This window comes from Haemaphysalis longicornis, unplaced genomic scaffold (assembly GCF_048455015.1).
Source record: "Haemaphysalis longicornis isolate Haplotype H1 unplaced genomic scaffold, Haemaphysalis longicornis Haplotype H1 scaffold_9, whole genome shotgun sequence".
NCBI classification, from domain to species: Eukaryota; Metazoa; Arthropoda; class Arachnida; order Ixodida; family Ixodidae; genus Haemaphysalis; species Haemaphysalis longicornis.
Window position 1 is genome coordinate 145,282,557 of NW_027526460.1, and position 17,827 is coordinate 145,300,383.

At 49.1% G+C, this 17,827-nt stretch overlaps 1 protein-coding gene across 1 annotated transcript in view; it reads right to left on the reverse strand.

Moving 5' to 3' along the window:
• LOC144152256 (sodium/iodide cotransporter-like) overlaps positions 1-17,827 on the reverse strand; it is a 121,018-nt gene that overhangs the window by 48,549 nt on the left and 54,642 nt on the right. Inside the window, exons 5-6 of the mRNA XM_077683488.1 lie at positions 6,336-6,403; positions 3,124-3,281 (exon numbers count right to left, since the gene is read on the reverse strand). Coding sequence (XP_077539614.1) covers positions 3,124-3,281; positions 6,336-6,403 — 226 coding nt within the window. The remainder of the gene's footprint in view (positions 1-3,123; positions 3,282-6,335; positions 6,404-17,827) is intronic.

Below are 17,827 nucleotides of genomic sequence, written 5' to 3' on the forward strand. Positions count from 1 at the left end.
AGTGTCCACGCAAACTTGTAAGATATTTCACCTTCTTTCAGTTTCGTAGCCCACATCAACTGTCTAACGTACTGCGTTAGGTTTTCATTCACAAAAAATGTCATCTTCCCTGAGTTTGGTTCTCTTCGCTGCCCAAGTGTCGCAGACTGTCCTGTCCCGAAATCTGACAAGGATAGCCGGTATCTTACCATCTTTTCACCTTATCCTGTGCACAGCTTCAACGCTATCGACAGTGGATGTGGACACCTCTGGTTTTTCAGCTATTTCCCCTAGAACACTTATGAGATCTTCCTTGTCTGTGACGGCGACTCCATGCACCTCAAAGTTTTTCCGTCTGGAGTCCTGCTTCACGTCGCTGAGAGCTGTCCTAAACTATTTATTCTCTTTTTCCTTAATTTTCATCTGAGCCTGAAGACTGCATACTTGCAAACTTAGTTCGGTGATTGCCTTTTCTTGTGCACCGAGTGTGATTGAGACCGCATCAAATGTTTGAGATAAAAATTTGACCGACGCTTCAAAGCCTCCAAGAGTTTTGTTTTGCTCTTCCAGAGTTTCCTGGATATTTTCCTGCTTGGTGCTTTGAGCGCTGAGCTGCGTTTCAATCACTACTATTCTCTCCAACATCTTTGTTATTCTCGCAAGAGATTCTGCCCCCTGCTGCACGAGCAACTTCAGCGCGTCGTTCGCATCTATCTGGGTGGCCTGAGGTGTCCAGCTATCATCGATCACTCCACGTGACTGTCGCCCCGCGAACGCTTGACAAGTTGTACATCTCCATGCTTCACAGTCCTCAGCACTCATAGCCCTCAGCTTATTCTTCGTAACGCCGGAACACTTGCCACAATGGTATACATTGCCACTTTCCCCACATTTCATCGAACTAGTTCCTTCGGCAAAATTCTTATGACACGCAAGGCAAAACACGTTCTTATCATCAGACATGTTGAATTAAGGCCGTGCCGACCAGCGGGGCAAAGCAGAAACAGCAAAAACAGCTAAGTAGCTGCAATGAAGCGGCCACGAAGCAGTTAAACAAACAACCACCCGCCTACGAAAGGCGAAAGTGAAGAGCCGAATTAACGGCGCCCGTTCGGTCGGCTTGCCCCGCCGGTGTGCGAAGCCTGACACTCGTAGAGCTGCTTATATAGCCTCCGCCGTCCCAGTACTCGTCCCGCTGGTCGGCTGATCAGCCGGTCATCCGAGCTTGCGCAGTTTCCAAGTCACTGTTTTCAGGTGCAGATGAACCCAGGATAGCGCTGTCACCCAGTGGTGGACGGTTCCTGGCTTGGCATATTTCTACGAAAGTCCAAAGTGAAGAGCCGAATTAACGGCACTCGTTCGGTCGGCTTGCTCCGCCGGTCAGCCTGACGCTCGTAGAGTTGCTTATATAGCCTCCGCCGTGCCGGTACTCGCCCCGCTGGTCGGCTGATGAGCCGGTCATCGAAGCTTGCGCAGTTTCCAAGTTGCTGTTTTCAGGTGCAGATGAACCCATAATAGCGCTGTCATCAGGAAGGAAGCTCCTGGTTCCAGCTAGGCGGCAATAGACGTAAAGCGGTCAGTTCCAATCACAGGTATGGTGCACACACATTCCTCATTGTTATTTTCGTTGGTCAACTAATAGTCAGTGACCCAATTCAATTTGGACATTTCTCCCTTCTGTATTATTGTGTGATAAAAGGCATTTCTTTTTGCGGTCTCGGCATTATTTTGTCCACCCCTGGGAGAGGTTAAAATTCCTTGTAGACGGGAAGCCTGGACTGTGGTGATGTCTCATTTCTTGGAAGGCAGCGGTAGAAAGGGCTTCGTAGATATGAGCGTGTATTGGAAGCCTACATAGTCGTAAGAAGGAAAAAACCCTTCGCGTCGTGTTCAAGAGTCTTGTTCATACGGTCGCAAACCTATTTTACAACTTTTGATCCTTGATATGAAGCGAGATGAAAGTTGCTGAACGAATATTCGCAAAGCGGTCTGCTCCCAAATGCAAAGGAAAAGGAAATTATAAATATTTGACACCTGTGCACGGTTCGTTCCTGTAAAAAAAACACACAAAAAACGGAGTAATTGCCAAGGCTCCGGCTACCAAAAGCTGATTTTCGACATCATGCAAGCAAAGAGCTTGACAAGTCTGGACCTGGACTCACAGTGCCAAGGACTGCAACCCCGGCAGGTACTACAACTGCCATTTTAATCTCGGTTGATAGCACCGCGATGTCGGACTTTCCCTTAACTTCATTTTTCTTGGCGACATGTTACCGGAAGTACTTCTGTAGAAATAACAGAGGTAAACGCGACGCTACCACGCGCATTTTAGGGCTACTGCAAGCGGCCGCTGACACTGGCACACCCGCGTCCGTTCCTTCCCGAAGGTAACCTCCGGCAGCCGGTAATGGCTGCGTTTTCTTCCAGTCTCGGTCCCGAAAACGCCAATCTTCAAAAGCCGCTTGCGTGTCCTGCGTTCCTGTTTGAAACGCAGTGTTTCGTAGTTTTCACTCTTTTATACGTGCTATTAGATGACGTTATTTTTATGTTGACAAAAATTTGAGTGCAGTTAGCCATTAGCGAATTTCTTTTCGCGTAAGCTAGAACCATGGAGCGAAACTGCCGCCGACATGCGCGCTAAATTCAAATTCAAGAGGACACAGATTTTATTCCCACCAACTTCCAACTATTCTTAATTTCCAACTATTCTTAATAGTTTTTTGCGCCGTCGCCCATACCAGGCGCCAATTGGCTGCCGCGGCCTACAAATTCTCTGATTAATGGACAAACTACGGCTTTTGTGGTGTAATCGGAAGCCCTTTCACAGCTCTGGTCAAACCGGCATGTTCATTAAGGATGAACAGGGCCTCTTTGACAAGTGTTAAACTGCGAGCGGCTAACCATTTAGGTAAAGCTTACATTGTGGAAGCAATATTTAGTGGCATAGCCTTGTGACGCAACCTCTGCCCCCCTAATTTTACGAAAAGTGGTTGCTGCCAGAAAATGCTTAACTGCATGCGACGTTTCAGCAATAAACAACTGCTGGAAGCGCATCTTTCGTCAATTAATTTTGCAGGAGCGAGACGTAACAAATAGTATCACCGTCTCAATCGATTAACAATGCGACAAAATTTGAGGACTTACTCAGCAAAGTATTTTTTGGCGTTGAATTCAGTCAGTGGCTGGATAGGTGAGCTGGCAGATAAAAAGTCCACTGAAATATTCGCAATAAGGGCTATTGGGGCGATTAATATAATGACAAGCTGCATGCAGTCCATCCAGACGACGCCTCGTAGCCCTCCCTGGCGAAGAAAAAAAGCGTTCTTGATTAGACTGCGCACGCGCCAGCTCGTATATTAACACGACAGGATTATTTAGGCTCACTTTTCGATTTCCCCGTGCCAGCCAGCCATCTGCTATCAGCGTTCCTCATCAAGTGTCCACGGAAATGTCATCGCTGTCGGCCGGAAGCTACTACTGAAGCAGCAAGATTCGAAGGCTGGCCAAAATAGAGGCAACTAAAGTGTGGAAAGGAGGACAATGATACTACGGCTGAGACGAAATAGAGGACACGCATTTACATCAGGTGCCGCGCCTGCGCATTGCAGTTTGTTAAACTCCAAGTCTGTGGTAGCATACTCGACAGACACAGCACCAGCCATGCCCACATGACGTCACCGCATCAGGGCGTCTTTCCGCGGAAAGATGAGAATAGAATTCCAGTAATAATGAGTCCAAGCTACACCTGTGCTACTAGGCACGCGTTAGGTTTTTCGAATAATTTCGACCACTTGGCGATCCTTAACATGCGCCGACGTGCCGCCACACGGGCGATTCAGTTTTCTGCTTCCATCAGAAAGCCAGCCACCGGGGCCGGGAATCGGACCCACGAATTTGGGGTCATTAGTGCGACGCCGTACCCACTGGGCCACCCCGGTCTTTTCTTTTTATATCTGTTTATTACCGTTCATCTCAAACAAAAACCCCGGTTACAGTGATTCTGTAACATTCGCCAATTTCGCAAAAATACAAGTTTAAACTCTCTTCAGCTGAACAAGTTCATCTAGCGTTGGCAACGATTCAGGAGGGTCGCTTAGCGCTCCGTATATTTCCGGTATGTTGACCATACTGTCAATAAAATACTCTCTGGCGAGCCGCGCATTGGAATCGCCATGCCTGTCAGCCATCCTTGTGCGCCACAAGCTGTGCAAGCTGATCGACATAAACATGTCAAATGGCATGCCTCCTGTATCGCCTACAGACAGGACACGGATCCAGAAAGGGTTTATGGGCAGGTCCTTGTTAACAGTAAGCTGCAGGATGTCCCAGTGAAATCTCGCGTCTGATCAGTCCAGAAAAGTGTGGTCAATAGTTTCCGCCTTTAAGCATATGCTACAGTTATGATCCTAAGGTATGCCTAATCCTTTCCCATGGAGCAATTCTTTTACAGGAATGGTGCCACTGTGGAGCCGAAAAAAGAAACTTTTAATGGAGGCGCGCATGGGCATTCTTTATACCCTCTTGAGCACATCACCTCCCTTTCCCACTGCATACATAGACCTATATAGGGAATGGGTAACATAACATCAATGAGGTCCTTATACAACTTTTTGCGTGTTACATTGCTCAAGTACTTTATCGAAAAGCGCACTCTCAATAATTAGAACGCCCATACAACCCCGGTCTGCTTTCACCGTGACTGATGCTGGCACCAGCCTTGGGTCACGTAAGTAAAAGAGGGGGCAAAGGGTTAACGCCAGTTTTTCAGAACCCACGGAAGACGTTGATTATGAGCAGAAACGAACTAAAATAAAACCCAAGGTGTTTAATCACATGAATTTTCAAACTGCCTTACAAAATTACGGTGGTTCTGTTTCCGCTCCAAACTCCGTTTGGCAAAGTACGGACGGCGTTACGCGGCCAAGTTAAAGATCACCCTAAAATACATACGGATGTCTTCCCAGAGAACAGTTAGGTACAGGTGAGCAGCGTGCCTGTAGGGTAAAGTGGCACAGCCGAACTCACCGTCGCCAAAAAAGAGAAAATCTGTGACCAATTAACCAAATTTCAAAACTCCTAACCAAGAACAAGCAGGAAAGAAGGAAGAACAAACGGTAAGACTCAATCGGCCGCTGATCCTGAGCCGGATATTGCAGAGCTGACCGTAACACAAATTTTCCCGCACCGAAAAAAATGAAAAAAACACCATCATTAGGACAGCATATAGGGCACTCCTCAACGTCGCAATTTTGGCCGTGGGTCGAACTGACAACCTGAGTCGAACTGACAATGAGAGTAACAGAATGGGCAGCCAGAGATAGGTTTAGAAGTTGGGGTCAGCCATTAACTCGATGGAGGGAAGAAATAGCAACATTTTGAGGCAAAGAATGGATTCTCGGAGAGCAGGACAGGAGCGGGGAACGTCAATGGGAGAGGCCCTCGTCCTGCGGTCGACCTAAATAGGATGGGGATGATGATGACGATGAATAGGCCCTTCTATTGTGTCTTCATGACGCTCTTGAAGAAATCAGAGAAGCCGCTCTCTCAGCACCAAGTGAGCGGTCTAGGATCCTTGACCAGGACGAATTTTTATTCAACTGCGAAGTTTCCGAGAAAGCTGTATAGCTTTCCTTTGTAGCCGTATGGCTGCATTTAGGTGGATGTCAAACTTTCCTTTACACTTGGGACCATGTTTGTTCTTCCCTAATTAGCTGTTTTTGCGATTAAAGGACCTCTTTTCTGTCTGCTTTCACAGGTGTGCAATACATGCTCACAGCAGCGCAAGCCCAGCACAGCCTAACGCTGAAGACGCAGATATAAATGGGCCCGCGACGATTGACAAGCCAGAAAACGGCCGCCAAACAAAAATACAAAAATGTTGTCGAGTATTGTTTTTTCTCTTTAACAACAACTACAAAAACACTAATAAGATGCTACGGTCTATTGTTACATTGTAATAAAACATCCTTTACTTGCGAATGGCAATTGGCAATAACACGACAATTGCCGCCATTTTGTGATTCGCGCTCCTCCATGTCGCCCGCTTGCTTGCTCTACCCAGCTGCTGACCTTTATCCATCAAACTTTCTCGTAGAAATTCTTTTTGTGATAGTACCTTCCCAACTCCCTACCGCAAAACTACTGGCGGCAGTGTGTACGGGCAAACGCAGCACGAAATGTGTTCAAAGAGCACCCCCTAGCGGTCCGAGACACAAACAGACAGGGACGGAATTAGCAAAGTTTGTGCGCCACCCTCCTAGGTGGCGCTCAGTGCACGGTATCCGCAGCGCCTGCTACCCAGTGCACATTCTCAACTTTTTTTTTTAACTGATCTCTTAGAGCCAAAACATACTCACCATTGCTGTGTAGAAGGCTCCACACAATCCGATAAGCACGTTGCACCAGAGAAGGGGTGCATTAAACACTGTAAAGTTTCCAGGAAAAGACGCAGAACAGATATTTGAAATGAATTCAGAGTAGTGAGCAGCAGACCAATATTGCAGCAACACAATATAGACGTGCTAGTCAAGTGCACTGCGAAGAACATTCTAGGTGAAGAACGTTTCTGGTTTACTTTACACTACATGGACTTACTTACCACACCCCAACAAGCTCCACCGCATTTCTATTGCTGCCTTCTACCAAGGAGGAATTGCTAGACATGTTATGAGAAGCCTCCTTGCTGTCTACATTCGTTTAATATTTTTCTTTCGCCACGTCCTCCCCGTGGGCCCGCTTCTTTCCCACTATTATGTCGGTTATCTGTGTAGATTTCTTTTTTTCTGCAATGGGGCTGCTAATGTACTTAAGGCCCGGTCACACTAGGCAGACACGACGGCGACGCCGACGAGTCCCCAAACCATCGGCCAACTGCCGAGTTGCCAGAACGCGTCGTCACACTAGGCCGACGGCGACACGAACACGTCGGCCAATGTGAAGTCACCGTAATGTGACTGAATTGCCGAACGAAGATGCCCACAAAACCGGTCGCCCGACCGGTCGCCCGACGGGTCGTCGGGAATCGACGAAGCGAAAACTGCGCCCCGAGAACATTCATGCCGCAATGAATGCGTCTCTATTTTGTTAGTTTCTGGAGTGTAATAAACGCAGTAAGGTCCATGAAGCCCGTACGACTCAACAGTATCGCTAATGCAATCCGTATTTTGGCGTTCGACGCTTCATCCGGGCTTATCGGCGACGCCGCTACCGCGGAGCTGCAAACTGCATATGTGTGTGCAATCGGCTCACCTGTAGAAAATATACGGTCTGTTTTGTGCAAAAGAAGAGTTCCGTAGGGTAATTGGGGTAATAGGAGATCAATACCGACCAAGGTTTTTAACGTAAATGTGTAACCAAAGTACGGCAAGCACTATCCCTACTGTGCAAAATCACAGTCGTAGCCGGGCACACTTATTTTGCGAGCGCTTTCGCGAGGAGCAGAGTTGATGGCGATAAGCTATTGCGGGGGCTTCGGGACACCTTGCCGCGCAAGCACTATTTAAGAAATTTTAGTTTACCAGCCAGGCATTCTGTAAACTACCTAGTAAACACCGGCGTACTGCTCAAAGGATGGGCACTCATCTAGTACACCGGCAATTTCGCGACGGGACACCATTTCCTGCGTTATTTTGAGAGAGAACTACCTTAGTAATAACAATTTTCCTCGAAGCAGCGAGTGGCTTCTAGAGCCACAACAATTAATTTTTCTTTTTCTTGCGCCGCGTTTGTGAAAATTAGTTACCATGGTGCACTGTAAGACCTTCTGTATTAGAGGAGGTTAACTTCCGCTGATGTATGAACTAATTTATACGCGTGTTCTACGTGCTACAGAGGTCTTTTCGCCGGGGATTCCTTCATAACATCAGCAATATTACTGCCGCGGCAGCAGCGAACACAGCTCTTTATTCTTCTTTGTCAGTGATCCAACAAAAACTTACAAGCAGAGCACACGCGAGTAGGCACGAACGGCTCCAGTCGCGAAAGCGGGGACGCGATACTCCAAGTTTGACTAGAGAAAGAAAGATATTTCTGGCGAAGAGGGGAGGCGGCGTTGTGGGTCGTCTCGCAGTCGTCGGGGTGGCGTGACAAGTGCATCGGCCGACAGCGTGCAGACACCGACGCCCCGCCGATTCCTCGCCACCGCAGATGGTGGGCCAACGGTCGGCGTCGGCGCGGTGTCACATGGCCACCGGCAGCTCACCGACACGGTGTTGGCCGACTAAATCGGCCGATGGTCGGGATAGTGTGACCGCGCCTTTAGTGTACGGACGTCCGCCGCCATGCACCCTTGTGGATGGAGTTTTGCATGCTCTATTTATAGACTATCTACAGCGACCAGTTGGGCTGACCTAAAGAGGTGACGCTAGCAACGCACTCGCCATGACTTGGCTTCGCATGCATCGCTTTCGGTTTCCGCCCTACGCTGCCATGGTACTAAGCGAAGTGCTCAGTCAGAAAGTGCAATAGTCACAGGAGAAAACGCCCGCCGTAGCCGGATATACCAGCTGTGATCGGGACCTCAAGGTGTGGGGCAAATCGCCTGCGAGTCTCACTGGCCGGGAGGTCTCAAATTATGTCCGTTTGTGCGGCCTTTCGCAATGCACAGCTTTCCGTACAGACCGCGCGACAGTGTGACCAGGCTTCGCGGGATTGCCAGCCTCGAACGGAAGTATTCTGCTCCGAGAAGGTCGGCAAAGGTGAGTTTTTCAGATTGCCACGGAAGGCCGCCGGCTATCGTAGCGTAGTGCCCACCACCAGCTTGAGCACGTAAGGATGCCTCCTGTTGTGTTTACGTGTTTCTTGGGCGTCATCGCAGCGCAACTAGTCAGACTGTCTGTTTAAGCCGATGGGAGCGGTGTCTCAAGAATATTTTATAGTTTTCTGTGGCGCATATCAGCTTTGAAATGGAGCAGAATTACTAATCTCGCGTTACTAAGAGTCCACCAAATGCCTTTCACCGCACTGCTGGCGCCCCGGAGCCTCGCCGGTCATCGCTGCCGCTAACACATCCTTACCACTCGCGATGAGCGCATAAACCTGGCTTCAGTGCTCATTGCATGTGTTTGGTCACAATGCAGGCCTGTATTATGCACGGTGGCGCAATCGTAGCTAAGCTGTAGCCGCAGTTGCGTTGCGCCAGAGGCTGCAGCTTCCATGTTGTTTCGTACTCTCCTAATAGCCCGTCTGCGAAAGAACCTGTACATGCTCATGAAAGGAATATGGGCTGACCAGGGGCTCAAATTCATTTAACTTATATCAGGAGTAAGCAGCCTTTCAAGACGGAGGGTCGAGTTGCATGAAGCTGACATGGCTAGGGCCGGGCGGCGAATCGGAGTGGGAGGGAGCGCGAGGGGAGCTTTTTCTTGCATCAGAGCAAAGAAAGGAAGTCAAGATGTTATCTCGTGCATTGGGAAAATGGGAGAGGATGGTGATTGAACCTACTGGCGCTTCTGGTAATCGAGGTGAGAAAACAAAGCCACATTGCTTTTCATGCAATAAGCAAGGCCAGCGTCCATCGGACGTCTGCCCGAAGTCGCGGGGTTCTAGACAGCACAGCCCGAAGACTCTCCTTTACGGAAGGTGCCGGAAGCACGGATACCGAGCTTACGTTTGCCCCACCAGTCAGAGATGAAAGGTCAATCATTATGTTGCTTCACTGGAGAGGCAACGTGGCGGGAAACGTCAAAAAAGGGGAAGCTTTCCCGCCAAAAAAGGGGAAGCAGAAAGGTGCGCAAGATTCGAAACAGAAAACGTTCAGAGCTAAGCGGGAGTAAATGCCAACAACTTAATGATTACTTGAAGGGCATACCGTGACGCTCTTACGCGACACGGGGTGTTTTCCGAAATCGTTAGGCGCTCTTTGGTTCTTGATATCAAGCTCACTTGAAATAGCAGCACTATTGGACCCAACCCGCCTCATTTTACCAGAAGCCGAAGTAAAGATCGAGTCCCCTTTTCCTCCGGCCGCGTACTAGCCTTCCGCATGGAGGACGCCGTCTATGATGTTATCATAGGGAACATCGAGGGCGCTTGCGATGCCTCCATTCCAGAACATAACTTGAAGAACACACGAGAGGAGTCCCAGTACCCGGAATCGACCAGAACCAGCCAAGCAAGCGGAACAGGCCACGTTCCAACACTCGTTCCAGAAGACCAGTGTAGCCCGACGGAACCGCCTTGTCCGTCAAGGAACGTAGGGTCAAAGACCGATATGCGCGCTAGCGCAGCAAGACGTGAGGCTTCGAGGAACACGCTGGGGATACCTGCGGTTACTGTTGGCGCTTCTACGGTCAGCGTTGCCGAGTTAAGACAAATGCAAGAGCATGATCCTACGCCTCGAAAGTTTGTCGGTGAGGTTTTTCGAAATTTTTTCTGCGGCTGCTACCCAGTTTTTAATGGTAAATGGCGTTTTGTGCCGGAGGTACCGTTTGCCCTCGAGAAAGGAAATTGAGCAGCTTGTTGTCCGAGTGGAGATTCGAGACTTCGCTTCGATAATAGCTCAAGAAGGCATACTTGCTGGACACCAGGGAGTTAGACGAACTCTGGAAGGCGTGCGCCAGGATTGATACTGGCGCTGTATGCAGGTTGACATAGGACTATTTGTGAAATCCGGCGACATTTGTCAGCGGGATGTACCTAACATCTAGTAGGACACGTGCCACTAGCGAACTTGCCAGTGATCGAGACGCCATTTCAGCGTGCCGCCATCCGTATAGTGCGACTGCTCCCCCCCCACCGCAGAAAACGACAACCGCTACGTGCTAACGATGGTGGACTTGGCGATCTGCTACTGCGGTGGCGTGGCGTTACCATGCATTGATACAGATCGTCAGCGATCCAGCCAACCTTCAAACCAGCACTTATAAAGGAGTTGAGCCGTCTTATTTTGTTTGCACAGCTGCCAACTACACCGCACCACAGAATGGCTAACGGGCTTGTTGAATGGCTCAACGGCACGCTAAAACAAATGATAAGGTGGATGTGCCAAGAACCATGTAAAAACTGTGAACGCTACCGTGAACAACTGCTGTTTTCCTGCCCAGAGGTGCCACAATCAAGCCTGGTATTGGCAGTGTTCGATCTCTTGTACGACAGACATACTCGAGGACCGATGGCGATAGGTTTTATTCACTGGCGAGGCACACATGCCGGCAACCGTATGAGTGCATCGTCCGTCGTTACGCCGGGCACCACGGGATGGCGGTACTTGTTCGTCCTAAGTACATGATGTGTGTTTCACGTTGCAAACTCTACCCCAACGAACGCAAAGTAATGCCTCGACTCCGATGTGAATGCGATTAATAACCTACCTGTTGAAACCACTGTTGAGAATCGAATTGAAACGGAGCAGTCTAAGCACGCTGGTGTGTTTTTTCTGCGGTGCGCAGGCACAGTGGCACAAGCAGCGCCATGTCCGTGGCGCTTCGGCTATGTCCGCGGCCGTTTGCAGTGTTGCCAAGCAAAGAAGTTTACTGCTGTACTGTTTAGTGAATACTACCTATACTGAAAGAGCTTTGGACAGGAAAGAACGTCAACCCTGGTGCCAAGACGTCTTAGGCTTACGTCGTGGAGCTCCCTCAGCCTCTGGAAGACATTTGCCGGCTGGCACACGAAGAGCTCCAGAAAAGTGAAGTTGGAGGAAAAAGAAGTATTATAACCGAAAGGTAAAGACACGCCACCTCACCGTTGGTGACAAAGTTATGCTTCTGCTGCCGACGGACACTAATAAAGTAATCGTGACATGGAGAGGCCCATTCACTGTTTTTTAAAAGCGTGACGAAGTCGTTTATGTCATTGACCTTTAAACCCAGAATAGCCTGTTCCACATCATTATGCAAAGAAGATTTAAAGAGCGGAAACTGTCTACGCCAGATCCACAACTTGTCTACTTCGCACTTCAGACGAGCGAAACTGAAAGAGACAACTTCCTGTGTGTCTCACTAAGGCATCATGAGACTTACAAGAATGTGCCAGTTTCGACGGATCTCACTCCTGAGCAGCTCGATGAAGCCTTTTCGCTTCTGTAATCTTAGAACAGCCTCGCAGACCTTCCTGAAAAAAAACGTGGTCTACTTTAAGTGGTGAAAGTTCATAGAAGGTATAATAGGAAAATCCTACAAAGCAAAGAAACAGAGAACGGGAGAACTGTTGGTCGAAGTCAATAACCAGCAGCAGGCAACAAATCTCCTGAGCCAGACACGCATTGCAGATTTTGACATCACGGTCACGCCCCACCGAAGCCTTAACAGCTCACAGGGCGTGATCTCAGATCCTGACCTCATGACCGAAACTGAAACCGATCTGCTGGAGGGCCTGAAAAGTCAGGGCGTAACAGCAGTGAGGCGCATAACGATACGCAGAGAAGACAAAGAAATTCCTACTAAACATCTCATCTTAACATTTGATCGATCAACACTACCAGAATTCATTAACGCAGGATACATTCGATGTTCGGTTCGGCCATACATTCCGAACCCGCGCCGCTGCTTCAAGTGCCAGCGGTTCGGGCATGGAACCAACTCCTGCCGTGGCCGTCTGACCTGCGCAAAGTGCGCCCAGCATGATCACCCATCGGACAATTGTCCATCATCAACCCTCACCTGCGCCAACTGCCAGGGACCCCATGCCGCCTATTCTCGAAAATGTGAGAAGTTCAACCAGGAAAAGAAGATTATCCAAGTGAAAGTAACTGAGAACATCACCTTCCCAGAGGCGCGGAAGAGGTTCGCCTCTTTCCCTCTGAGGAGGTACGCCGACGCAGCTCGCCGGGGGGCGGAGCGGCGTCTGGTTTCAGCGGGGACCCAGTACCGCGAGTCGGACTTGGTCCCGCCCCCGCCCCCCCCTGGGTTGCCTCTGGCAGCCCAACCCGCCTCCGCACCGCTCGCTGAGCCAGCAGCGGCTGTGGTGGCATCCACGTCCGGTGGGGATGCTGCTGCACCCACCGTTTCCCCCTCTCTACCGGTCCGAAGCACACGCGAGGGCCCGGACGAGATGGAGACGGAGGCAGTCGCAGCGACCCCCTCTCCCGCCTCACTGCCTGTGCCATCTGGGGTGCTCCCCACGCCTTCGGCACTGGCAGCGCAGGCAAAGAACACCCGAAAGGGTACCATGTCAAGGGGGCCCAGTCCGCTGGGCACCCCTTTGCCTTCAGATGACGACATGGACGTCGAGCCCTTCCGGCTTTCATCGCAGCGGAAGGAACGGGCTGCGACGTCCAGGTCAGTAGAGAAGGCCAGAAAACCCCTTCCAAGAGTCCAAGCCCCGAAAGACCCTACATAAATAGTCACACTCCAGTAGCTCTGAACACATAATAATGGGAAGAGAAAATATTGTTCAATGGAACTGCAGAGGCCTTCTGAATAATCTTGACGACGTTTATGAGATTCTGCATGCCAATCAGCCAAGTATAATGTGTGTCCAGGAAACACATCTGAATTCCAAACACACAAATTTCTTGAATAGTTACATGGTATACAGGAAAGACAGGGATGGCTGCACACACTCTTCTGGCGGTGTTGCCATAATCACCCGCAAATCCTTAGCATGCCACCCTGTCACCTTGAACACCGTCCTTGAGGCTGTAGCAATACGCTTAATAATATTTAATAGGTTGATAACGGTATGCTCCATATACATTCCTCCTGATGTTGCACTTACGAGCTCCGACTTCGAGGCGCTGGTTGACCAGCTGCCCGAACCGTACATCCTTACAGGCGACCTTAATGCTCACAACACTCTTTGGGGCTCTTCTCGCACGGATGCCCGAGGTCGCCTTATAGAGAAATTCCTTACATCTTCAGGAGCATGCCTTTTCAACAATAAGCAGCCTACATACCATAACATAGGACACAACACATACTCTTGTCTTGACTTGGCGATTGGCTCCGCAGTTCTCTTTCCTCTTCTCGAGTGGGGTGTGGGACCTGACCCATATGGCAGTGACCATTTCCCCACTTCATTAACGTATATAGGTAAAGGCCCGAGCAGTCCATCTTCCCATAATAGGTTCAATGAAGCACGAGCTAACTGGAACACATTTACAGAGACATCCAAACTACACCACACATCCATAGGACACCTACACGTTGAAGAAGCTACGCAACTCCTCACGGCGCACATCCTCGACGCCGCCGAAAAGTCCATTCCCCACGCCTCTGGTGCCCCGCGCAACCAGCGGAGGCCGTGGTGGAATGAGGACTGTAGGCGGGCGCGAGAGGCCCAGAACAAGGCGTGGGGTGTCCTTCGTCGGTACCCCACGTCGGGTAACCTCATTTTGTTCAAACGGGCCAAGGCGTTAGGAAAACGTGTGCGCCGTGAGGCGAAACGAGAGAGTTGGCACACCTTCTTGACATCCATTAATTCATACACGGACACACACAAAGTCTGGACACGTATACGCAAGCTCAAAGGACAACAGACACACAGCCTGCCCCTGGTTAGTACAACAGGGGACACACTGGAAGACCAGGCTAACACGCTTGCACAACACTTCGAACACGTGTCCAGTTCAGCACACTACACGAACACTTTCATGAAACACAAAACATCTGCGGAGAAGAAGTCACTGCGTGATAGCAATAAGTCGCACACTTCTTACAACTCTCCTTTTTCAATTTATGAGCTGAAGGCTGCTTTGACCACATGTAAACCTTCAGCTCCAGGTGCAGATAAGATTACTTACACAATGATACAATTCTTACACTCAGACACCCTTGAAACACTCCTACACCTATACAACAAAATATGGCTTTCGGGGCACATTCCTCGCTCTTGGAAGGAGGCCATAGTAGTGGCTGTCCTAAAGGAAGGGAAGGACCCTTCCTCTCCTGCCAGTTATCGCCCCATTGCCCTGACAAGCTGCCTGTGTAAGCTCTTCGAGAAGATGATAAACAGGAGACTTGTGTACTTCTTAGAGTACAATGGTCTTCTCGAGAGCTGCCAGGCGGGCTTCAGGGCGGGGCGATCTACCAACGATCAACTCGTTGCGTTAGAGTCTTATATCAAAGATGCTTTCCTCCACAAGCAGTACTGCATGACGGTCTTCTTTGATCTTGAAAAGGCGTACGATACTGCTTGGCGGTACGGCATCCTTAGCGACTTGAAGTCCTTTGGCATGTCGGGTAACATGATGAACACGCTTGCCAGTTACCTGTCTGAAAGAACGTTTCGCGTTCGAGTTGGAAATGCACTTTCTAGGGTTCATGTGCAGGAAAACGGCGTGCCGCAAGGTGGAGTTTTAAGTTGCACCCTTTTTATTGTAAAAATGAATTCTCTTCGTAAGGCGCTACCACCATCGATTTCCTCCTCCATTTATGTAGACGACGTTCAATTATCCTTTAAGTCTTGTAACCTGTCTGTCTGCGAGCGCCAAGTCCAGCTTGGTGTGAACAAGCTAGCCGGCTGGGCAGATAGCAACGGTTTTAAATTTAATCCAGGAAAGTGCACTTGTGTTCTGTTTTCCAAGAGGCGTGGCATTCGGCCGGATCCAGACATTCGACTCCACGGTGTCTCTATTCCTGTCAAAAAGGAACACAAGTTTTTAGGTATAATCTTTGACGAAAAGCTCACATTCATCCCCCACATAAAACAACTAAAACATAAATGCTTAAAAACAATGAATATCCTGAAGGTTCTCTCGCACATTTCTTTTGGTGCTGACAAACAGCTTCTGTTGCGTGTTTTTACCAGCTTGATAGGTTCACGACTGGACTATGGTAGCGTTGTCTATGGGTCAGCCACTAAAACATCCCTCAGAATGCTGGACCCTGTGCTTCATCTAGGGCTCCGCTTGTCCTGCGGTGCCTTTCGGACTAGTCCAGTCGAAAGTCTGTATGTAGAGTGCAACAAATGGAACCTACAACGTCAGCGAGCATACACAGACCTCCTTTATGCTTTTAAAATTTCATCCATGCCTCACCATCCTTTTAAATCAGTTTTTCATGATACCTCCATGACTGCACTACTCCTAAACCGACCATCGTTCTCTGCGCCCTTCTCTTACAGAGTTAGAGAGGAAGCGTCAGAACTTGCTGTCTCCTTTTTAGACACCATCCAAAGTTCCGTAACAGATTTCATAGCACCATGGCATCTCCGCCCTGTGTCATGCGACACATCTTTCACACATGTAGATAAAAACCGAGCTCCCACATGTGCAATTCAGCAGCACTTCTTGTATTTGCAGGAGAAGTATCATTATTCTGAATTTTATACGGATGCCTCTAAGACTTCCACCTCTGTGTCCTGCGCTGCGCATGGGCCCGGCCTTAGTGTCACTAGAATTCTTAACAGTAATACCAGTATCTTTACGGCAGAGGCTTATGGTGTACTTCTTGTTGTTAATCATGTCCTTCAAAGTCACATCCCACGATCCATTATCTATACAGACTCCCTCAGTGTTGTGCGGGCATTGTCTTCTACAAAGTCTTCAAAAAATCACGTCGTAAATCTTATCATCAAAGGTATTATGTCGGTGTATGTCCACAAATTTGAACTCGTCCTTTGCTGGGTCCCTGGCCACTGTGGTATAGCCGGGAACGAAGCCGCGGATCGAATGGCCGCTGCTGCTACACTCTCGAATGCAGTAGACATCACCACATTACCCTACACCGACGTGAAACCACACATCAAACAACAACTTCGCAAAACATGGCAAACACATTGGAGCGAACAGACAGACAACAAGTTACACGTAATAAAACCACACTTGGGACCGTACACCTCCGATACACGCAATAGATACACAGAAGTCGCCTTGGCTAGATTACGGATAGGGCACACTCATGCAACGCACTCGCACATGCTCACTGGATCTCCAAGACCTCTTTGCAGCAGGTGCGGAGAGGCCCTATCCGTGATGCACATTCTCATACAATGTAAGGCACTCGACACTACACGACGCAAACACTTCCCTCAACTACACACACGACATATTCCACCACACCCGTCATACTTCTTAGGAGACGATGCCATGTTCTCTGTTCAACGCACCTTTCAGTTCCTATCAGAAGTTCACTTTTTACAACTCATCTCATACCACCCATAGCTTTTACCCCTGGTCCTATACACCAGCCACCTTATTTATTTTTAACCACTCTTGTTCTTCACCCTGGCCCTTCACACCAGCCATGCTCATAGCTTTTAACTGATTTTATTTCTTGTTCTCTCCTCATCAAATCACTTTGTGTTTGGCGCTCTTTGCCCATGTCGGCCTTGCGCCAATAAAATCAAACCATCATCATCATACTTTAAGTGGTGCCTTACAACGAACCAACCGCCTAGGGGGAGGCAGTCTACCATTCCATTTGCCATACATGAGCCCGTTCAGAACTAGGAGCACAAAATGCTGCGGATGGGTATTATGACGCCTTCAGAGTCGTCGTACCAGTGTCTCATCTTGCCAGTAGACGAAAAGGAAGGAACGATAAGACTGTGCATTGACTTCCGACAACTTAATCTTGTCTTTGAGGCTGAAAACTCGCCCACATCCATACTGTAAATGATGTTCGCAACGTTGGGATAGAGCCGATTATTTTGAAATTTTACTTTACTATGGGCTATTGGGAAGTGACCATGGATGATGAACCAAGATATTTACCGTCTTCGCTTCTGCCTCAGGATTATACCAGTCTAGGCTTATGCTGTTCCGCATCAAGACGGCCCCTACGGGTTTTACACGTCTTAAGCGTAATGTGGTTTGTGGCCTTTAAAATATCTTCCAGTGGTTGGACGACGTCCTCATCGCCACAGAGACTTGGGAGGAGAACCTCGAAACCCTCGATGAATTCGTCAGGAGTGTGCAGAAGGCCGGACTATAGATCCGACCTGAAAAAACGAAAGATATAGGCTGCTC